At 36.2% G+C, this 25,000-nt stretch overlaps 1 protein-coding gene across 3 annotated transcripts in view; it reads right to left on the bottom strand.

Annotated features, from left to right (window-relative positions):
• Positions 1-25,000, bottom strand: part of LOC127453655 (cyclin-dependent kinase 14-like) — a 334,552-nt gene that overhangs the window by 307,980 nt on the left and 1,572 nt on the right. For all 3 annotated transcript variants that reach the window (XR_007899434.1, XR_007899433.1, XM_051720217.1), the window contains exon 2: positions 15,839-15,870. Coding sequence is in view for 1 of the 3 variants with exons in the window: in XM_051720217.1 (XP_051576177.1) it covers positions 15,839-15,870 (32 nt within the window). In the remaining 2 variants the exon portion in view is untranslated. The remainder of the gene's footprint in view (positions 1-15,838; positions 15,871-25,000) is intronic.

Raw genomic sequence — 25,000 nt, 5'->3', positions numbered from 1 at the left:
GTGTTTGTGTGTGTGTGTCTGTATGTGTTTGTGTGTGTGTGACTGTATGTGTTTGTGTGTGTGACTGTATGTGTGTGTGTGTGTGTGTGCGCGTGTGACTGTGTTTGTGCGCGTGTGAATGTGCGCGTTTGTGCGCGTGTGTGACTGTGTGCGTTTGTGCGTGTGTGTGACTGTGTGCGTTTGTGCGTGTGTGTGACTGTTTTTGTTTGTTTGTGTGTGACTGCATGTGTTTGTGTGACTGCATATGTTTGTTTGTGTGTGACTGTATGTGTTTGTGTGTGACTGCATGTGTTTGTGTGTGTGTGTCTGTATGTGTGTGTGTGTGTGTGTGTGTGTGTGTGTCTGTATGTGTGTGTGTGTGTGTGTGTGTGTGTGTCTGTATGTGTTTGTGTGTGTGTGTGTGTGTGTGTGTCTGTATGTGTTGTGTGTGTGTGTGTGTGTGACTGTATGTGTTTGTGTGTGTGTGTGTGTGTGTGTGACTGTATGTGTGTGTGTGTGTTTGTGCGCGTGTGACTCTGCGCGTTTGTGCGCGTGTGACTGTGTGCGTTTGTGCGTGTGTGTGACTGTGTGCGTTTGTGCGTGTGTGTGACTGTGTGCGTTTGTGTGTGACTGCATGTGTGTTTGTTTGTGTGTGACTGTACGTGTTTGTGTGTGTGTGTTTGTGACTGTGTTTGTGTGTGTGTGACTGTATGTATTTGTGTGTGAGTGTGTTTGTGTGTGTGTGACTGTATGTGTTTGTGTGTGTGTGTATGTGTGTGTGATTATGTGTTTGTGTGTGATTATGTGTGAGACTGTATGTGACCATGTGTTTGTGTGTGTGTTTGTGTGTGTGTGTGTGTGTGTGTGTGTGTGTGTGTGACTGTATGTTTGTGTGTGTGCAGTCCCAGTGAGAGACAAGTTGTGTGAGAGAATTTGGGAAAGAGGCTAAATGTAAGTGAAGTGTTTATAAGTAAAAAATTAATTCATAGATGTAAAAAATAATAATAATAATATCTACATAATATGTGTAAAGCCACAAAAAAAAAAAAAAATATGTCAATGGTTATATTTCTTTAACAGTTTTATTACAAAATCTGAAAAAAATGTATAATGTGTATGTTGATAGTCTAGACAAAGTCCCAAAGTTTGTTTCCCGTACTAAAAACTATGTGAATTAAAAAATTATCATCTACCTCTCCCGGGTCAAAAATGACCCGAATGCAATAGGAGGATTAATAGTTTTGTTTAACGTGTTAAAAATGCAGTTATTACGGTATCTGCTTTTTATTTATTTTTTTTACTTCCTGAAGCTTCACTAATGTTTTTCCCCACTTCCTGTGGCTAAAATTGGAATATATACATTTTCAGAAGGTACACGCTCGACTCGACTGCACATCCAAGCACAGAAACTGATTGTGTGGAGTAAAGCACGCTTATTCATTACACGTAACACATGTCCGAGGTAAAATAAACTTGTCCACTGGAAGATTTTGCTAAACTTTTAATTCCAGCATGTCCACTGATTTTATGGCATATAAGCATATACTTATATAAAGATTTATACTTGTAAAAATGTGTCTAACTATTCGCAAAATAAAGGAAGATTATAACATACATATTTAAATAATTATCATAAATAATGACTAGCCAATTTCTTTCTTAAAAAGTATAAAGTAAATATAGTGCATTTATGATTATATATTTTTATGTTTGTTGTAATGCATCATGTACCGTGATTAATCATGATTAAATCACAGAAAACTGTGCGATTAATAACTTTACATTTTTAAATCGATTCACAGCCCTACTTTTAACTAACTGCTGTTTGGAAACTATGTTTAAAACTATTTTTATATTGCTGCATGTAAATGAAAATTATGAATTCTTCCTTCCTTGAGCTTTGATTATTTTAAACTAGATTTTTACCGTATTTCTCGCATTAAACATTTTGAATCTATTTTGCTACAATGGCTGTTTGGTTGAAATTTTATTTAAAAAAAAAAAAAAAAAAACACTATTTCAAATATAAATATTTTGATAAACGTTGAATATGGTCGAAATCTGTAAAATATCAAGATCTGTTTTAAACACCCGGACCACACTGAAAAGTGCTATCTAAAGTGGGACTGAATTAAATGGTGAAGTATTCCAAAAAGTACAAAAACACTGGAGGACACCAATACCCAGCATGCCCTTAAAAGGATAAAACCAGAATTCTGTTTTTCCCGTACTGCACGCCGTCATGAAGTATGAGAGTAAAGCGGTCAATTTGGCGGTCAGGATAAGGAGGCATGCCCCCTGAGGGTATCGGTCAATATCAAGTGGCATGTGAGGTCAAATGAATTCTAGCGGGAACATCTTGAAGTGATTTTTAGATACACTGCAGAATAACGTGACCTGCGCAGCCCTGCGGCGAAGTCTCATTCTCATGCTGATGTCACAGTCTGACTCCTGCTGAGACAAAAGATATTTATACTCTTGACAAATGTCTCTGTTTTTAACATTATAAATGGAGTTAATGGGAATATTCTGAATAATGTCAAATCAGTGCTGATTAAAGACTGTATGTGCATGTCTTTGACACAACTCTTTGTGATGTATGACAAACTCACAGAAATCTCACGTGTCTCCTCTAGAGTTTCAGATCTCAACAATGTCTCAAATTGTGCTCGGATTGCCAATATACCAGTGCAATCAAAAGTCAGAGATCTCAGTATGAACTCAAACATTTCTCATCAAATTCTCCCAAGAGCAAAAGATCTGAGCTGTATTATCAACATTCCTTTTATAACTCTATACATTTACTATTTTACTAGTAACAATTGAACCCTTTAATGTAAACCTCGGGTCCTCATTCTACCCCTGCACCTCATCCAATACCCCACACCTCTTTAGTATTCCTCAATCTTTCAGTTATAAATAGTGTAACACATAAAAATGCAAATATTGCACAAAACAAAAAATAAGAAAAATAATAATAATAATTTTTAGAATGGTTTAAGTACCAAATATTTACCCTAAATATGTAGGAGTGTCTCATTTTATTTTATTTTTTTATTAAATCGTTATGATCATTTCATATCTATATCATACACATAAGATATACATAAGGTGTGTGACTTATGTGTTTCTTATGTGTAGCATATGTGAAGCTTGAGTAAAGCGTGTGTAACTTGTGTGTAGCTTGTGTATCTTATATGAAGCTTATGTAAAGCTTGTGTAACTTATGTGTATCTTATATGAAGCTTGTGTAACTTATGCGTTGCATATGTGTAGCATATGTGAAGCTTATGTAGAGCTTGTGTAATTTGCATGTAATTTACGTGTAACTTATGCGTGACGTGTGTAGCTTATTTAAAGCTTTGTATCTTGTGCAACTTGTGTGCAAATTGTGTATCTTATATGAAGCTTATGTAAAGCTTGTGTAACATGTGTAGCTTGTGTAGTTTATTTGTAGTTTGTGTAATTATGTGTAACTTATGTAAAGCTTGTGTATCTTGTGTAAAGCTTATGTGCAACTTGTGTGCAACTTATGTAAAGCATGTGTAACATATGTGTAGCTTGTGTAGTTTATTTGTAGTTTGTGTAATTTATGTGTAACTTATGTAAAGCTTGTGTCTCTTGTGTAACTTATGTGAAGCTTATGTGAAGCTTGAGTAGTTTATTTGTAGTTTGTGTAATTTATGTGTAACTTATGTAAAGCTTGTGTAACTTCTATAGCTTATGTGTAACTTGTGTATCTTGTGTGAAGCTTATGTAAAGCTTATGTGTAACTTGTGTTTAACTTGTGTAACTATGTGAAGCTTATGTAAAGCTTGTGTAACATGTGTTTCTTATATGTGTCGCATATATGAAGCTTATGTAAAGCTTATGTAAATCTTATGTAAAACTTGTGTATCTTATATGAAGCTTGTGTAACTTGTGTAGCATATGTGAAGCTTATGTAAAGCTTATGTAAAGCTTGTGTAGCTTATGAGTAGTTTGTGTGTAGCTTGAGTAGTTTATTTGTAGTTTGTTTAATTTATGTGTAACTTGTGTAGCTTATGTGTAAGCTATGTAAGCTTATTTGTATGTGTATCTTGTGTGAAGCTTATGTGTAACTTGTGTGAAGCTTGTGTAATTTGTGTGAAGCTTATGTGTAGCTTATGTAAAGCTTATGTGTAACTTATGTGCTTCTTATGTGTTTCTCATGTGTAGCATATATGAAGCTTATGTAAAGCTTATGTAAAGCTTGTGTAACGTGTAGCATATGTGAAGCTTGTGTAACTTGTGTGTAACTAATGTGAAGCTTATGTGTAGCATACGTAAAGCTTATGTGTAACTTGTGTATCTTATATGAAACTTATGTAAAGCTTATGTGCAACTTGTGCAGCTTATGTGTAGCTTATGTGTAGTTTGTGTAACTTATGTAAAGCGTATGTGTAACTTGTGTATCTTGTGTGAAGCTTATGTAAAGCTTATGTGTAACTTGTGTTTAACTTGTGTAACATATGTGTAGCTTATGTAAAGCTTATGTGTAACGTGTTTCTTATGTGTAGCATATATGAAGCGTATGTAAAGCTTATGTAAATCTTATGTAAAACTTGTGTATCTTATATGAAGCTTGTGTAACTTGTGTAGCATATGTGAAGCTTATGTAGAGCTTATGTAAAGCTTGTGTAGCTTATGAGTAGTTTGTGTGTAGCTTGAGTAGTTTATTTGTAGTTTAATTTATGTGTAACTTGTGTAGCTTATGTGTAAGCTATGTAAGCTTATTTGTATGTATATCTTGTGTGAAGCTTATGTGTAACTTGTGTGAAGCTTATGTGTAATTTGTGTGAAGCTTATGTGTAGCTTATGTAAAGCTTATGTGTAACTTATGTGCTTCTTATGTGTTTCTCATGTGTAGCATATATGAAGCTTATGTAAAGCTGATGTAAAGCTTGTGTAACATTTGTGTAGCATATGTGAAGCTTGTGTAACTTGTGTTTCTTATGTATAGCATATGTAAAGCTTGTGTAACTTATATGAAGCTTATGTGAAGCTTGTGTAACGTGTAGCATATGTGAAGCTTGTGTAACTTGTGTGTAACTAACGTGAAGCGTATGTGTAGCATACGTAAAGCTTATGTGTAACTTGTGTATCTTATATGAAACTTATGTAAAGCTTATGTGTAACTTATGTGTAACTTATGTAAAGCTTATGTGTAGCTTGTGTAACTTATGTGTAGCTTATTTGTATCTTATTTGTAGTTTGTGTAATTTATGTGTAAATTACGTGTAGCTTATATGTAGCTTGTGTAATTTTGGGCATGCCATTGTAACAGGAGAGCTTAACATTTTTAATTTTTTTTAAATCAGAGCTTAAAGGGTTAACTTCCCTTCTTCCCAAGTCTTCAAACTTGCAATAATTCCAGTTCATGATACAGCAGCTAAGCAGCTTAGAGGAATTGAGAAGGGAAGGACGGGAATATGTGAAATCACAGGATAATGATTAAAGTCCCACCCACCCCTCTGCCAAACCTTTGAGCGGTCGTCCTGCCAAAGGCCATTGAGATTTTAGCTGTCGACTTAAATATGACATCATATCTGGATTCAAGCTCCTGAGCCCTAATGTACCACATGCTTCCAATATCACACTCATAATATCCGTCAGCACATGTGGACAACTCATCAAGGATGTAATTCTCACTCATCTGCAGAACTGCATAGCACAATGACATCAGCTGCTTTCTGAAAGTATGCATGCGGTTCCCCCTGAAATCACCGCTCTCCGAGCACTTTTCAGACTGATTTAAATGTCAACATGACAAATGTGGCACTTCCTGGACTGAACCCACACTCTTTCCATTGCAAGTAAGGAAAGAGTCATTTAGAAGGCACTTTTATATCACCAAAGCGATTTACAGTAAACTTATTAAAGAAACAATCAGGGCCACAGCGCTATAGGCACTGAGCGGGACTCGTGCTTCAGTTGTCTTCTAAGGGTGCTACTTTCTCGATTACACGGAAGCAAAATTATAAGGTTAGTTTAGTTAACGTTTTTAACAACAGTTTAAAGTTTTTAAAGTCATCGAAGCACCACAAAATGATGTCGTTGTACTTTTCATCTCACAGGAAGTTAAAAATAAATACATATTTTTTGTTGTTGTTGTAACTTTGTAAACATGTAATTCAGGTTCTGTTCACTCTACCTCATTTTGAAAAGTCTCATTTTATTCCACTAGATGGCAGAAAGCACTAGAAAAAATGTGTTTTTCTCTCTCACATTCCATCACAATATACAGATCTGAAATGTAGGTGGCGCTCTAACACATTTTATCCCTCACAGATGTGCTCGTCCATAGACATTCAGTCTAATTTTCAGTTCAAGCACCACCTTCATTATTTCATTGAATATCTCGGCCTCTGAGTGGACTAGAAGCTCAATCTAGGTGTCATTAAAAAGCTGAGATCCTCCCCTTTGTGATGATATATAACATTTTATCAATAGTCGAAAACATATTTTTCTGATGATTTGTTTTGCATGCTTTTCTTGCTGGATAGACTATTTTGTTCTGGACATCTAAAATATAACATTGGATTATTCAGCCAAGCAAGCGCACAGACAAGTAAAAAATGACTTTTTTTTTTTTTTTAGAGAACTTCCTAATGTAAAAGCAGACGTTTGTATTGATGACTTACAGAATTCATATTTCACTTTGTGATTCTTTTGAAAAACATTCGAACTGCGGTATCTGGGCAACAAAATTAACTATATAGTCACATTCCTGAAAACAGGAGCTTTCATTTGATATATGACTTGTTCATTTAGGTGCTACGTGAAGGACTTTTTATATAAATATTTCTACCCCATTACCTCTATGGGGCTCTAATTTGCCACGTGAATGTTTTCAGGCCTTATTTTGTTATTTTATGTAACATCAATGCAAAACTGGCTTTCTCTCGTGGGAAAGTGTAGCAAAGTGCTGTTTCTCATTTCACAGGCGAATTGGACATTAACACAACAACAACAAAAGCAAGAGTTGAAAAATAAATTTAGTAAAGCCAAATGGTATTCTCTGAAAATTTGAGATTCTAAGCTTTCAAATGATACCTCACATGCCTGACTTATGTATACGTTGACTTTAAAGTTTTAAGCGTAAATTTTTCTCACGATATAGCGCCCCTGTTTAAGGGGTTAAAACTTGATAGAGCATTAACCTTAAAAACCTGTTTGGGAGAACGTTAAACTCACTTTTAGAGCCACACAGTGGAACTGCTGCGATACGTGTAATAAACAACGCAAATGTTATTTTGTAAAAATGTCGCCAGTGTCACATTTTTATTATTTTTATTTTGTTCATATAAAAATAATGTAACTAAATAAGGTCACTCTGAAATATTTTATTTACACAGAAAGAAAGCCGCACAGACAGCTCTGATACAACGGTATTTACCCGTTTATTCCATTTACATTGGTGGGTCAGAACAGATATATTTACTACAGCTTTTAGGAGGATTCTATGGGGGGGGGGGGGTGTTACCCTTTTTCACCCAATTTGGAATGCCCAATTCCCAATGCGCTTTTAAGTCCTCGTGGTCGTGCAGTGACTCGCCTCAATCCAGGTGGCAGAGAACAAATCCCAGCTGCGTCCGAGACCGTCAACCCGTGCATCTTATCACGTGCTCATGGAGCGTGTTGCCATGGAGACAATGCCATCCACCGCGGCATCCACGCTCAACTCACCATGCGCCCCACCGAGAACGAACCACACCTTAACGACCACGAGGAGGTTACCCCACGTGACTCCACCCTCCCTAGCAACCGGGCCAATTTGGTTGCCTAGGAGACCTGGCTGGAGTCACTCAGCACACCCTGGGATTTAAACTAGCAAACTAGCGAACTCCAGGGGTGGTAGCCAGCGTCTTTTACCACTGAGCTACCCAGGCCCCTTTTAGGAGGATTCTTAAATCATAATGGTGTCAGCGAGCCGGTTTAACTCGCCAAAGAATCCCTACACTGTTTCTGAAAAATTGAGAAGCATCAAGAATAATTTTGGAATCTGATCGGGATTCGTGACTCCCTAAAATTGAATTTTTGAAAATCGAAAATTGAATCAAATTGTGAGGCGAGTAAAGATACCTATTCCTAGTACTCTTTGCAGCATTTATAAAAGAATGTTGTCTTTTGCTGGATAGTAGCATCGCTTCCAACAGCAAACGATAATTGGCACGTGTCTAGATGGATGCTTGCCAAGTGCTACACAAACACAACACGAACACACCCAAACAAACAATGGATGAGAGGTGAAAAACGATATGACAATCTCATCACATTTACAGCATTTCACACTTTATTATGAGCTAATGAAGTAAGAGGAAACAGATGACGGCCCATTAAATCTGTCACTTATTATCTGAAATGAAGAATATGCTTCTAAACAGCGATACTCCAGTGACCCACGATACTGATGTTGCATCCTGGAAATGCTGCGTAATGTTTTAACATCTTGAAATCAAATTGTAATATCTTGCTCCGCCTCTGAAATGACTTTCACCAAGACCTTCATCCAATCTGTTCCTGATGGATAAAATCTAGTGGGGTCCTACATTATTTTTCACATTAAATATTCTGTTGCACATGGAAATAAATTTGCTTTCACATGTAAAATTGGCTGCAAACATACTTTCATGTTGACTTAAAAGGTTGCCACAGATTTTTACCCACTTAGGAGTTATTTGAAATCATGAAGCTACAATATTATAATGACTTACATCAGATTATAGTAATCAATAAATACAAAAAGACGAGATGTTTCATCAAAATCAAGGCTGAAGATTGTTCTCAAACATAAGAGTAAAAATGAATGATGTACAGTGTTCAATAACTAACCATTCCGCAAATAACTTGGGAGTCTTTAACATGACGAAAGATGACATTTATTAAATGAAAAAATTACAGTGGAGAATGTGCCAGACTTTAATTCAGTGGAGAATAAATAATGAAGTTCTTACACACAGTGAAATGACAGGAAGAGATGGGAGGGTGGAATTTATAACTAGAAAATTAAAAATGTTCTTTTGTGCCACCATCAGTGGATTATACATTTGGGAATTTCAGAGCTGCGAGTGTGACAAAAATACGTTTTAAATGAAGTGTAGCGCTTTGTATGCCTTTGTATAGTCACTCAAGATAGAAATATCAATTTGACTTCCTGATTATAAAGCAACCAAATAATTCTTAAAGGTTCAGACAAAAATTACAATTCTCAGCCATCATGATGTTTCAAACTCGTATGACTTTTTCTTCCATTGAACTATTCCTTTAAAATGCATATTTTATCTTTAAATTATCTTAACCCTATAATACCGTGTGTCTCAAATATGAATCACAACGTTTGACGGCTCCTGTTTCACTCTCGGTTCAAGCTGACGAGTCAAACAACCGATAGTATGTACGTTTCACATGTTTATGGCACCATCTAGTGGTTATTGTGAAAAGTGGTTTCAATGTTTATATCGATCTATTTAAAATGGTTTGCGCGAAAAGTGACTTATGTTGGGATCAATGACAGCTTATTTTAATAAAGTAAAAGTGACATTATAAAATATCAGTAACAATGTAATCATTACTGAGGATTTGCTGAATGAGCAACTTGTGCTTGGTTAAAATTTTGTATATTATTTTATTGAAAAAGCCAGTTGAAATCCATGTATCAAATATGATACATCCGGCTTTTGAGGTATATACACTTTATAAGATATATTTATAGTGTGAACTAATATTTCATATACATGATACGTAATAAAAATAGAACAAACGTGCAAAACGTTTTGTTTTTTTTACAAGTTCTTTTTTATAGTTTGTCTAATGATACTATAAACAGTTTCATGTTAAAAAATTATTTCATACGTCAGTCTTTACAGGGTTAAAGAACACAATTAAAAAAAAAAAACGCAGACACGATGAGAAACAATAAACGCTTTCTTACTGAAAGCACTAAATCCCTCAGGGGCTTCCCGCCATTTCAAGGGCCAACATTCCCAGTGAAGCAATCGATCGGAGCAAGTTATTTAAAATTCACCCAAGTCCCGGTGCGGCGGGTGCGCATTAGCAGTCTGAGAACGCAGCGGGAGGGAAGATGTAAAGATGAGCCGGTGTGGAAGAAACTTACTTTGGAAACACCACCAGCATACGGTGTGTATTGGATGCTGGTCACCAGTATGGGAAGTTGGTGTGCTGGTGTTCCCACCAAGTAGTCTAACAGGGAAAATGATTAGTGGTATCAGTGTAAGTTCATGCTGGTCTAAGCTGGTCTGGTTTACAGAACGATAGCAGTGGAAAATGAGGAAATTTACTCCACATCTGACATAGAGGTCAACCTGTGTGACTAATCACACTTGACCTTTGTGACGTGTACACTGACAGCAGGTCATTTGAACTATTTCAGTAAAAAAAAATACTGCAACAATTACATTTTATTTAAATTATATAAATAATTATTTTTTAAATAGCATACAGGCACTGCAACAAACACAACTATGATGGATAAATACTTCATAATTTAAATAATACACGATTTTTTATTTCAATACAGTGATGAGAATTTAAAAAGGAAACGTAAAATGTCTCAATGCAAAAACTTCTAGACTTGGTTAATTTGCTTTAAGTATAATATAATTTCTTATTGTTTTCTTTGGGTTAAAGTACTGTATGTGTCAGACATATTCTTGACCAATGTTGGGTGTAATCTGATTACACACTTTATTAAAATTACTTCTTAGAACAAAAACTATTGTAATGTATTACATGTCCGATTCTAGGAATTAAATTACCGCTACAGTCTTTCAATTAAGTTAATTATTTTTAAGTACTTTATTTAGGTTACACATATTTGGAAAATAATATTAAATACTTTTAAAACATTTCTGTGACAGCTGAAGGGCGTGCACCCCCTAACGAGTCACACTATTATGGAAGCCCATTTCTGCCACAGTTAAATACAATCGTGCTTAAGTCAAAAATATGACATACAAATTCATAATTATGAGATAAGTCAAATTAAAACATTTCAAATTCATAATGAGATAAATGATGAGATACAAAGTCAAAAAAATCAATTATGAGATTTAAAAATTCCAAAAAAATTCATTATAAATCATAATTATGAGATAAATCAAAATTATGAGATACAAAGTGATAATTATGACATTTAAAAATTCATAATTAGATAACATTTCATAATTATGAAATACAAAGTCAATTTTGAGATAAAAATGTAAAATTATGAGATAAAAATTCATAATTATGAGATAAAAAGTCCCTAATATTAGATAAATCAAAATCATGAGATAGTGTCATAATTATGACATTTAAAAATTCATAATGAGAATTCATAATTATAAGATAAATCACAATTATGAGATAGTCATACTTATTACACAATAATTATAAGATAAATCACAATTATGAGATAGTCATACTTATTACACAAAGTCAAAATTATGACATTTACAAATTAATTATGAGAAGTCATAATTATGAGATAAAAATTCATAATTTTCAGATAAAAAGTCCCTATTATGAGATAAATCAAATTATGAGATAAAAAGTCATAATTATGACATTTAAAAATACATGAGATAAAAATCCAAATTATGAAATAGTCACAATTTTGAGATCAAAAGTCATAATTGTGATAAAAATTCATAATTATGAAATAAAAAGCCATAATTATGACATTTTTAAATCCATAATGAGAATTCATAATTATTAAATACAAATTCATAATTGATAAAAAAAATCATAATAAGATAAAAATTCATAATTATGAGATAAATCAAAATTATGAGATAAAGTCATACTTATTATACAAAGTCAAAATTATGACATTTAAAAATTCATTATGAGAAAAGTCAAAATTATGAGATAAAAATTCATAATTTTGAAACAGAAATTCATAATTTTGAGATAAATCAGAATCATGAGATAGTCGTAATTATGACATTTAAAAATTCATAATGAGATAAAAATTCATAATTATGAAATAAAAAGTCCCTAATATGAGATAAATCAAATTATGAGATAAAAAGTCGTAATTATGACATTTAAAAATTCATAATGAGATAAGTCATAATTATGAGATAAAAAGTCCAAATCATGAGATCAAAATAATGAGCCTTATGAGTTTCTAAATAAATAAAAAAAGACAATTTTTAGATAAAAAGTAATCTCAAAATTATGATTTTGTTACTTTCATAATTTCGCCTTTTTATCTCATAATTTTGATTTACCAAAAAACAATTATTTTTTTGTGTGGTGGAAATGGGCTTCCATACCACTTTGTCTTTGAGCATGCAAAATTATTTTGCATTATTAAAACTTTCCTTTCAAAAGCGCCTTAGAAAGTAACTTTAAAGTAATTAATAATGCGATTACTTTTCAATGAAATAATCTGTACACTCAGTAATCTGATTACAATTGTAGAGAATTAGTCATTTGTAGTCGATTACTTTCCCAACACTGTTATTGACAGGTTTCATGAGATTCACCCATTAATGTGGACACACACACACACACACACACACACACACACACACACACACACACACACACACACACACACACGAGAATTCAGCATGTTCAGTGTCACAGTCGCAGCATTCATGTGCACATCAACTTCCTGTTAAGTCATAAACATCAGCACTCGTTAAAGTCTCAGCGCTGTAACAGTACAACAGATCCATGCGTGATCACATGCACATATGAAAAACATGTTCACCCAAATGTTTCTTCTGCCAGCGGTGTTACCCAACGGCCCAAAAGCAGAGAGAGCGCCGAAAGGGGCAAGTGGAAAAATATCCCCCATTACACTCCCCACACACACAAGACGTCTCAGGGAGGTCAAATATTTCCTGCTGTCTCAGACACTTCATGACCAACAGGAAACAGTCCTTTTCCTTTCCAGATTCCTTACATGTTTCCATCGTGGCGGCAATCATTTATAGCCAACAGAGCGAAGCCTTTCCCATGAGGAGGACGCTTCGGAATGACACAAACCTCATCATGTCAACAAACTGCACTCAAATATGATTTTCAAAAGTCCGCATGATAACTAGATTTGTACATATTCTAAAAGAAAACATGGGTGCAAAAACTTGCAGCCATCATGTTGGACAAGGCATTGCTATGCAGTTGTTAAGGTGTTCTGGGTGGTTGCTAGGCAGCTGTCCTGCAACTTTAAGTCCCTGTGATATTCTGTTCTCTAGATCTGAATGCAGTCCCTCCTTCAATGTAAGTCTATGGGGATTTTTCAGGTGAAAATGGTACGTGTGATCTCTTGGTAAAGTAACAGCACACCCCTCCTCAACAACACACATGATTTGACACTGAACTCAAAGTTATTAAAAAAAAAATCCATTCAAAGTGCAATTCACACCCATCGGCGGGTCCAGCAGAGTTTAAACTAGATTTACATCATCTTGGTTGACCTTATTAAAGACCCTCAAACCACTACGAGCAACACTGACAGTGATGCTCGACTTGGCAAATGAATAAAGTGAATATTTTGATCTATTTTGACTTCAGTGTTAAATGAGACATTGTTGAGCTGACTGAGCATGCCTCTGATAATTTGGCTTGACAGGAAAGAAAAAAGCTTTGCAGATGGAGAGAATGAATGAGCCGAACGAGACATCTGCAAACCTCTGGGATCTGTTGAATCGCACACTTGTTCAGTCACAGTTGTTGTTTTGCGATCGATGCATTTTTGATGCACAGTCGCATGTATATGTAAACAGAGAAGGCTACAAGAGATGAGACTTTATACAGAGCTAGTATCGACGAGAACGTGACGCATTCTGAAGACAGAGGCCTCCCGCATGCATGCACTTCCTGTGTGTCTCAAGGGAGATGTAGAAGCGCACACACACTCATGCAGGTCTAACCAGATGTGACGGGTGACCGCCGGTGAAAAGACGAATGCTGCATCCATCCACAGCAGCAGAACACCAGAGATCACGGTTATATGAACATCTCACACACTCAGGAAATATTACAGCTAAAAGTTATGCGTGTCATTTTTTCCATGTTAAAATAATTTCTCGTAATATGCAGAAACAACAAAGTAAGCAATTCGTTTGTTTGTGCATCCTGACCAGCCCAACAGAGTAACATTGACTCAACCATTGGTGTGAGTTTGGGGCGGGATTAAAAGTGTGCAACAGTCATTCATTGCGGCAAACAAAGTGCATCAAAAGAGCTCTGCAGCAACCGCACACTCCCATGATGCACTGTGAATGGTGCAATCGAGTCTGTGACATCACCACCTGAGCGGGAACACTCGCCAGGGTCTACTTCCTGTCGTCGATACGCCTCAGGTGCGACGTAAACCCATTTTTAATCCCTGAGGGGATATAGGGTATCCACTACAACCCTTCGATGGTGAAGAGAATGGTGAAAGCAGGAAATCACATTACGACCACCGAACAGTTGCTCTCATAGCATGGCTAGCTTAATCCAGTGCCACATGCCAGATGAACCACCAGCCAGCCAGAAAACAAAAAGTTCTACAAAGAGTATTCAAAGAGTGCATACACCTCTTGAGTGGAAAAAAATAAAATAACGTTTTGTCTTCCTTTTCCTGGACATTGTCTTCTACGATTCGATTCTGTATTATTTTTTAAATGCATTTATAGGATTCTTTTTTTCCCCCCAATCTGGAATGCCCAATTCCCAATGCGCTCCAAGTCCTCGTGGTGGCGTAGTGACTCGCCTCAATCCGGGTGGCGGAGGACGAATCTCAGTTGCCTCCGCGTCTGAGACAGTCAATCCGCGCATCTTATCACGTGGCTTGTTGAGCGTGTTACCGCGGAGATGTAGCGCGTGTGGAGGGTTCACGCTATTCTCCGCGGCATCTCAACTCACCACGTGCCCCACCGAGAGCAAGAACCACATTATAGCGACCACAAGGAGGTTACCCCATGTGACTCTACCCTCCCTAGCAACAGGGCCAATTTGGTTGCTTAGGAGACCTGACTGGAGTCACTCAGCATGCCCTGGATTCGAACTTGCAACTCCAGGTGTGATAGTTAGTGTCTTTACTTGCTGAGCTACCCAGACCCCCATTTATAAGATTCTTTAAATATTTCCCTGCAAATAAAGAGAAATGCAATATCAGGGCTTCTCAACCACTGGGTCGTGAGATCTTTTCTGGCATGAGCACAAATGACCAATTAGAAGGACAGAACTGTACATTTGCAACATTTGGGGCAACAGTGTCCTCTATTGTCGAATCGTGTCAGTACCTCCAGGTTTACGTAAACGACCGTAAGAGGCTGCATTTCTCTGATGTTAATTATTAGCTGTCCATATCACAATAATCCAATCCAAAAATGGTCGTTTTTACCCTCCTCTACACAATAATGGATTACTGCGTAAATATTAATCTGTGGCATTTAATATTTTGGCTTTCATCACCATTCATGCTACTCTTTCTTCAGAAAAATTATTAAGAAAATCTCTCACTATTCCATACAGTAAGTTTCTTCACTGTCCTGCCACGCAAAAGTATCTACCGCAGTATAAACACTATACATAATCTCTGGCATTGGACTGTATTTATCATCATAGTACCCAACTCTGCCCGAGGGCCTGTTTCCAAAGCTAATGGAGTAATGGATGGGAAGAATGAAGCATCTCTCAAACGATCACAACTGACACTTGAACCCCAGAGACCTACAGCGGCTTCAAATAGAAACATCCAACACAACGCCATTGACAGTCAGAGCTCGGTGCAGTTCACGATACACAAAAAACAAAACTACATCTTCAGCATTTATAACAGTGCCTTCAAACATTCCCAAGGTTTATAAAAGTCAAACTATTTATTTTCGCTTACCTCGTCAAAACCGCCGTCTTCTTTCTTGAAAGCTTGAAAGGGGGGAAAAAGAAAAGTGTAATCAGACAGCAAATAAATTGGCTGAGACATTTTACCAGCTCGAGTAATGGGTCATTAAACAGAAAGTACATGTGTGAAAGATGAACGTTCATTTACATTTATGCATTTGGCAGATGCTTTTATCCAAAGCGACTTACAGTGCACTTACTACAGGGACAATCCCCCCGGAGCAACCTGGAGTTAAGTGCCTTGCTCAAGGACACAATGGTGGTGGCTGTGGGGATCGAACAAGCAACCTTCTGATTACCAATTATGTGCTTTAGTCCACTACACCATCACCACTCGTTCAACTTGATAAAAGTGGAAGCAGAATAAATTGTATGGAATAAATGTATCCTCTTAGATGAAATTAGACTTGGCGTGTAATTGTAAATATTGAATCACAGTGGTTTTATATGTTTCACTATTGTGGCAAACCTAGTCTCATAGAATGACCGTTACTATAACTTAGGGCTGGGTATCGAAACAGATTTCCCGATTCAATTCCGATTCATAAGCTCTCGATTTGATATCGATTCATGTGTTTATTTCAGTTATAATGTCCCTTTTACTTACACATGAAATAAATTCTCTCCCAGCTAAAGCTGTTAATTATACAGGGGACCTTTCAACTAGGTACAATATGAAAATATTAATTTGACTAATTAAATTTTATTAGTTTTTCACCATTTTGGTCGCATTTGAGCTTTTTAAAAATGAACAAATCAATGTATTTAATCAAGAAATATGATACTATATTGCATATATTATATTTTGTTACATTTTTATTGCTTAGTTGCAGAATTGGTACTATTTACAAGTATTTACATTGATTTATTGAACGTTTGCTAAAAACCGGTACTGTCTCTTTAAGAAAACTGGCATTTCTGTAAACAGCATCTGTAAATGAGCGCATGTTAACGAGAGAGACTTGAATGGCTTTACCTCATCTGTCGTATGCCTGAATAGAATTAAATGTTTTTTTTGTAGTTGTTTTTGATCAACCACTGACTGTAAAGAACAGAAAGGGTATTAAAAAGAGACATTATTCAATGACAAATGGTCGCGTGGATCTCGTCTTTGAACACACATTACACGGAACAACTTTTACTCGCAACACGCAGTAAAAGGATCTCGCTGCTGAATGCTCCACTAATATACAATACAATTACTGGTAAGTGAAATCTAAACATTTACCAGCCAGTTGCCAAATATGTACATTTTTAGTCACATATCGAAATTTGGTTGCAAATGTGAGTGATTTCCACTCACCGTAGTGGAGAGTTGCGCACAGAGTAAAAGATCGAACCATGGCTTTTGAGAATCGATATCAAATCAACCAAATAAAAATAAAAAATTAATCGGAAAAAAATCTTTTGGCCCAGCCCTACCATATTTTTGCAAACTGACTTTTACTTGCCGCATTCTACGTTTCTATGCAGTTTCCTGATGAAATGAACACTAGGAGGTGCTACAACTGTGCGTTTAATTCACTTTCACACAAATCACGAATACAACAGCTGATTATGACTTTAAAAACTGTTACTCACACTGCTATTTTATGATATCGAAACACTTTTACTATAACGCATCATTTGAAAAATAAAAACGCTAGCTAACATGCGAGACGAAAGAGTCATAGAAGCGACACTAAATGGTGTAGTTGCTTTAGAAAATGTGCTTATGTCGCATTTGCTTTTAGTACACTATCGGTTAGGTTTAGGTGTTGGTTTAAGGTAATGATGTCTGTTTTGTTTACCTCTCATTTATCTTTTGGGACACTATCGGTTAGGTTTAGGTGTTGGTTTAAGGTAATGATGTCTGTTTTGTTTACCTCATTTATCTTTTAGGACACTATCGGTTAGGTTTAGGTGTTGGTTTAAGGTAATGATGTCTGTTTTGTTTACCTCTCATTTATCTTTTAGGACACTATCGGTTAGGTTTAGGTGTTGGTTTAGGGTAATGATGTCTGTTTTGTTTACCTCTCATTTATCTTTTAGGACACTATCGGTTAGGTTTAGGTGTTGGTTTAGGGTAATGATGTCTGTTTTGTTTACCTCTCATTTATCTTTTAGGACACTATCGGTTAGGTTTAAGGTAATGATGTCTGTTTTGTTTACCTCTCATTTATCTTTTAGGACACTATCGGTTAGGTTTAAGGTAATGATGTCTGTTTTGTTTACCGCTCATTTATCTTTTAGGACACTATCGGTTAGGTTTAAGGTAATGATGTCTGTTTTGTTTACCTCTCATTTATCTTTTAGGACACTATCGGTTAGGTTTAGGTGTTGGTTTAGGGTAAGGATGTCTGTTTTGTTTACCTCTCATTTATATTTTAGGACACTATCAGTTAGGCTTAGGTTACATTTTTCGGGTGGGGAGAAACATTTTACTCATTAAAACCTCAATCTAATATTCACCTTAAAAACCTTTTCTGATTATGACACCATTTCACTTGCTTTTGGCGCCCCCCACTGGACATTTCAGATCATAACCCTAACCCTTGAACCAAGAACATTCCTTTAAAAACAAAAGAATATCTTCCCTCCTGAAATGACAGCGGAGGAGATTTGTGATCATAACATGCCAAATAATATACACAGATTTCTTTAATTAGACTGCTTAATAAACCATTCACATAGGCTAGATAGATCACTTAATTAAAGCAAAGTCATGCAAACAATCATCACTGTTAAATGAGAAGCGCTCTGAGCATTTTTCTTTCACGTCCCTTGCAAAATGATTTATTCATGTTATTGTTTTGAGGCAACAATTGTTGCGTGCGCTGAGCCATTAAATTGCACTCCTCTCAGAGGACAATTCAGACAGAAACTGTCATACTATTACAGATTTGAATTCCATCAGTTTATGGGGGAAAAACAATCAAGTGAATTATGACTTAATTATATAGTTACCAGTACGGCATTCTTGCACAATCAGCATGCAAGTAATTTCAGCATCTTAGTGAGCAGACCCTGTCAGATTAAAGGGATAGTTCACCCAAAACTGAAAATGATGTCATCATTCACTCAGGCACATGATGTTCCAAACGTGTATGAACTTATTTCTTGCGTGGAACACATAATAAGTTGTTAAGGGAAGAAGCCTGCAATGAAAATGAATAGTGACTAGGGCTGAACGATTAACTGAAATAAAATCGAAATTGCGATATGACCCAGCGCGATTTAATTAAATAAATTGTCTCAACGCGCTGCCCGCTGTGCTGTGCCTATATGCACGGCTGTTTTGTCTGTAGTGTGTAGTGCTTTCTTAAATACATGTAAATGGGATCAGTGTATTACACGTGGTTTCAGAGCGGTTCTGTGCTCCACACACACACAAACTCAATCAATCTGGTGCCCTGAGTGACAGATCTGCTTTGAGTTTATACAGGTTTGGAACAACATGAGGGCGAATAAATGATGACATCATTTTCATTTTTGTGTGAACTATCCCTAGATTTTCAACAAACAAAACCTTTTTTTATTTCCAAATACAGAAGCCACAATTTTAAGGAAAAAATCTTTGGAGCATCTCGCTACAAAACATCGAACTAACAATATGCTAAAAAAAGATAATAAATAATGCTAAATGAGAGGCGGGCCTACAGAACCACTTAAAGGACAGGACGTGATTTTTTTTTTCTGAAATAGTTTTGCGTTTCCTCGCACAAAATTTACCATGGTTTTCCTACAATAACCATGATATCTGTAGTGAAACCATAGTGATAATACAGGAAAAAACTAAGGTAATAAAAAACTATTTTGTGAGCATCATGGTTTTACTAATGCAAATACCATAGTTTAACTACAGTTTTACTACAGTAAAATTGTGGTAACATTTTAAAATAGGTTACATTTGTTAACATTAATAAACAACATTAGTTAACATGAACTACGAGTGAATAATACTTTTACAGCATTTATTAATCTTGGTTAGTTAATTTCAACATATGATTTTTTTAAATCAAAAGTTGTATTAGTTAACATTAGTCAATGCGCTATGAACTAACAAACTAACAATGCTTTTGTTTTATTATTTTTTTATTAACACATTAGCAAAGATTAATAAATACTGTAGAAAATATTTTGTTCATTGTTAATGATAACTAATGCATTTACTAATGTTAACAAATGTAACCTTATAATAAAGTGCAACCAATATTGTAGACTGTAGTAACCATAGTTTTTTGGCGGAAAATATTTTTAGTAATATTGTAGTAACCGTGATATTGTTTTAGGCTAGCTGTTTTTTTGTTTTACTTTTTGTATTATTATAAAAATATATATTTTTTGATGTAAACCATGGTTTCACTATAGTAATATTGTAGTAACTATAAAAAGTAACCAACTGTTTTTGGCAAAAACCATGGTTTTAACACAGTATACTGCATCCATAAAATAACACTGCGAGGGCACGCAAAACCACTGCGAGGGCACGCAAAACCGTGTGCGACATCTACCTGTCCTCATCATTAGCTAACCTGATAACCCCCAAAACTCCAACATAACAGAAACTCTTCTAAATCTCAACATAACAAAACATTAAGCACTAACAAATGTCCCGCTTTACAAAAACACATAAAATAACACTTAATTTTCAGATTTACTCTCCCTATCGAGTCCAATACAAAGAATGCTGGGAAATGGAAATCCCCTGCCAAGTTTCATCAATGCTACATTAACAACACAAGAAGTATTCATGTTTTCCAACTCAAATGGATTAAGTAAACTTCCATTTAACAAATTTAAATGGATAGAACGCAACAAAATCAAGTTGTGACAAAATGTTCTAGAATTGTGTTGCCTTAGTACATTTTAATTAAGTAAACTGAACTAGCAGCAAACATCCTTTTATTGAGTCTCACACGTGTCTCATCTAGAGATCTCAACAATGTCTCAAACTGTGCTCATGATCACCAAGACATCTGCAATCAAAAAGTCAATGATCTAAGTCAACGGGGGCCTGGGTAGCTCAGTGGTAAAGACGCCGGCTACCACCCCTGGAGTTCGTTAGTTCACTATGGTTCGTTCTCGGTGGGGCGCGTGGGGAGTTGAGCGCAGATGCCGCGGTGGGTGGTGTGAAGCCTCCACACGCGCTATGTCCCCGTGGCGACTGGCTCAACAAGCCACGTGATAAGATGAGCGGGTTGACGATCTCAGACGCGGAGGCAACTGGGATTCGTCCTCCGCCACCCAGACTGAGACAAATCACTACGCCACCACGAGGACTTAGAAGCACATTGGGAATTGGGCATTCCAAATTGGGAGAAAAAATAAAATAAAATAAAAAAATCTAAGTCAACAATTAGTAGGTCAAATATTGACTCATTTGTATCTAATAGAGGTGAAAAGGTATGACATTTTCACAGTATAACAATCACAAAAATGATAATCACTTACATTTATCCCCGCAAATTCCGTGGGATGGTGCTCACCAAGAAGGTGCTTAAGGTTGGAAGTGTTTCCCGCATGAGCCGATCCTTTTATGCAACAAACTTTACAGACCGGGTAACCATCAACATTGATGGTGCCTCGTGGTTTTTTAACATACCCAAAGTAATCCCAGACAGCAGACTTTAACCGCTTTTGCAGCGGAAATAAAGGTTCAGGCTCGGTCATGTCTGTATGATGTGCTCGTGATGCGCTGTGCTCGCGACACCTGCATGTCACCTTTGAAATTGAGTGAGAGTCAAATGTAACATGGGGAAGGTGCAGATTCAATGTGCCATATGGCTAACTGAGTTTCCAGTCATAATTTCCCTTATACTGTTTAAGACGTGCTGTAACTCAATTTAAACAATTCGTTAAAAAAATTCTTTTTATTTTATTTTTTTACGGAGTACTCGAAAATCAAACAGAAACATAGAGGAGAGCTACAGGGAGCCACAGTCACACCGTGTCCTAACCTGACGGCAAACGACACATAATAAAAGGTATATTTTCTATGGTAATCAGAGTTTTTGTTCTAACCAGCAGTGATGAGCAACGGTACATTCTATCGATCGCTTGCTTTCTATTTTCAGCATCGCACGTGTAAACCCGTCCACCGTGAACTGGCACACTTCCAAAAACTTTCAAAAAAATAAGGCTGGGCATAGAAACGCATCAATTCTTCAACTACAAACTCTTCAGACATGTTTGGTAAGTTCTGTTCTCTGTTTTGTGTGCAGCTGTGTTGTGTTGTGTTGTCACTATCGCTGTGGCGGACCTGTTTTTAGATAAAACAAATGTTTAGATGAACGCCCCAATGTCGTGAGGGGGCTGCGTGAACTGTTGCTCTCGTGTCCTATCATGAACACACACAGGAGATCAATGGTCAGTGAACATTTTCACTAAATAATACATTAGATTTCTGTTTCTCACCAAATCTTATTGTATGCTTTCATAACAATCATGAGTCTCATGAATAATTTATTAGACTTCTGAATTATACTTTTGTGTTCTTTTGAAGCTTGAAGAGGTGGTCACCATAAACTGCCATTGTATGACATCACTGAACACAACATTTTATCATATAGGGTTATAACAACACAGGGGTGAGTAAACAATGACTGAATTTTCATTTTTGGGTGAACTAATCCTTTAACCTAACCTTCATATCATGTTTGGGGATTCTGAGACCAGAGATATTAGACATAAGGCAAAGAGTTTTATGATTGCTGTACACACTGTATCGGTTCATGCCATTTGTCGATTTCCTTTTCTTGTATTGCATTTTTTAAATGTGTTTTTGGCAGTGTTATTAGAATGGATAACATTTCAGAAAAGCCAATGCTTAGGCTCCTTTGTGACACAGCAAGAAGTTTAAGAGGTCAAATTAGTTTTGATTGGGTGAAAGGAACATATTAAAAGAATTTGAATGGAAAATAAGACGTTATTACTGGTAATTTAGGGTACATTTACACGACAACGATGTACTAAAAAGGAAAAGTTTTCCTTTGCGTTTTTGAAAAGTTTCACGTACAGATGACAACGTTGTCAAAATGATCCCCGTACACACGGATCCGTGAAAACGACTAAAAGCGCTGTATTATGCATGCCAGGCCAGTAGTTGGCGATGTCACCTTGTAAATGTAACAGGGCCGATAATGTTATTTAACTATTTTATTTTTGCAATTAATATTTTTCTCATGCGAATTATGCAATTTCTATTGTTCTTGTTCATAAATGTTTAATTAAACACAGTCCTGTAGTCCGCCATCGTAGTTTTGAATGTCTTGCACATTGTTTTGAAGTACTCGCGCGCATGCCTATAGACTGAACACGTAATACGCGTGCGCATGACGTCATCGTTTTCACAAATTCTCGTTTTTGTATGTTTACACAGAGACGATAATTGCATCATTTTCAAAAACTTTCACTTTGAAACCCGTTTTCAAAAGTTTGCGTTTTCAGGCCCCAAAACGCCGTTGTCGTGTAAACGAACAGCCAAACCGCATAAAAAGTTTTCCGTTTATAGTTGAAAACGTTGTCGTGTAAACAGCCCCTTAAACTGCATCTTTAGGGGTTCTTGGAACCAAAAATCTACAGTAAAGTCAATCTCAACTAGAGGTCGACCGATAGGGGATGTTGCTGATACCGATAACGAAGGTTGGAAAAGGCAGATAACCGATTAATTGGCCGATAGTTTTTTTTAATCGACTTAAAATGTCTTAGTCTATCCTTACCATGATGGTCACAGACATAGAGGCTACAAGAGTCCAAAATAAATAAAATCAGTTACAGATTATTGTTTAACAAAAATCCCAATAACCAGAAAATATTAAGATTTGATTCATAACATGGGACTTCTAAATATAAACCCGAAATTCATAAGGGAATCTTACTTTGAAAAGGCAGAGACTTGGCTCAGTTACAATGCTCTATATTTAAGTATTTAACAAATTAAGCTTATTATAGCCTATATATTCATCAGATGAAGGGTTTCGTGCCTATATATTAGAGGTCAAACGATAGTGGATTTTGCCGATACAATAACTAAAGTGGTGGAAAAGGCCGATAACCAATTAATTGGCTGATTGTTTAAATTGATTTTAAAAACTATGTAAAAAAAAAAAATCATATTCTTTCTTTACTATGGTGGGCAAAGACAAAGTCCAAAATGAATAAAATCCCAGATGCAGTTTTTTGTTCAACTAAAATCCCAATAATAATGACAAAAAATTATGATTTAGTGCATAAAGTGGGACTTTTAAGTATAAAAAAGCCTGAAACACACCGGGGGACTCTTATTTTGAAATGAGGAAATTATTAAAAAACTATCTGCAACTATCGATAACTGACAGTTCCAAAAAAGCAACTATCGGCACCGATATACACAGCTCTGGAAAAAATTAAGCGACCACTGCAAAATTATCAGTTTCTCTGGATTTACTATTTATAGGTATGTGTTTGAGTAAAATGAACATTTGTGTTTTATTCTATAAAGTTCTGACAACATTTCTCCCAAATTCAAAATAAAAATATTGTCATTTAGAGCACTTATTTGCAGAAAATGACAACTGGTCAAAATAACGAAAAAAGATGCCGTGTTTTCAGACCTCGAATAATGCAAAGAAAACAAGTTCATATTCATTTATAAACAACACAATACTAATGTTTTAACTTAGAGTTCAGAAATCAATATTTGGTGGAATAATCCTGATTTTCAAAATCACAGATTTCATGCGTCTTGGCATGCTCTCTACCAGTCTTTCACATTGCTGTTGGGTGACTTTATGCCACTCCTGGTGCAAAAATTCAAGCATCTTGGCTTTGTTTGATGACTTATGGCCAAATGATGAATCTGCCCAATTCCAGCCTTGCTGAAGCACCCCCAGATCATCACCAATCATCCACCTGGTCATCTAATGGTTAGACGGAGACCTTGAGAGGTCTCGCACCCACTGTGAAATTTGGTGGAGGATCGGTGATGATCTGGGGGTGCTTCAGCAAGGCTGGAATCGGGCAGATTCGTCTTTGTGAAGGACGCATGAATCAAGCCATGTACAAGGTTATCCTGGAAGAAAACTTGCTTCCTTCTGCTCTGACAATGTTCCCCAACTCTGAGGATTGGTTTTTCCAGCAGGACAATGCTCCATGCCACACAGCCAGCTCAATCAAGGTGTGGATGGAGGACTAT

This window comes from Myxocyprinus asiaticus, chromosome 16, assembly GCF_019703515.2.
Source record: "Myxocyprinus asiaticus isolate MX2 ecotype Aquarium Trade chromosome 16, UBuf_Myxa_2, whole genome shotgun sequence".
Classification (NCBI taxonomy): Eukaryota; Metazoa; Chordata; class Actinopteri; order Cypriniformes; family Catostomidae; genus Myxocyprinus; species Myxocyprinus asiaticus.
This window is presented reverse-complemented; position numbering and strand designations above follow the sequence as displayed.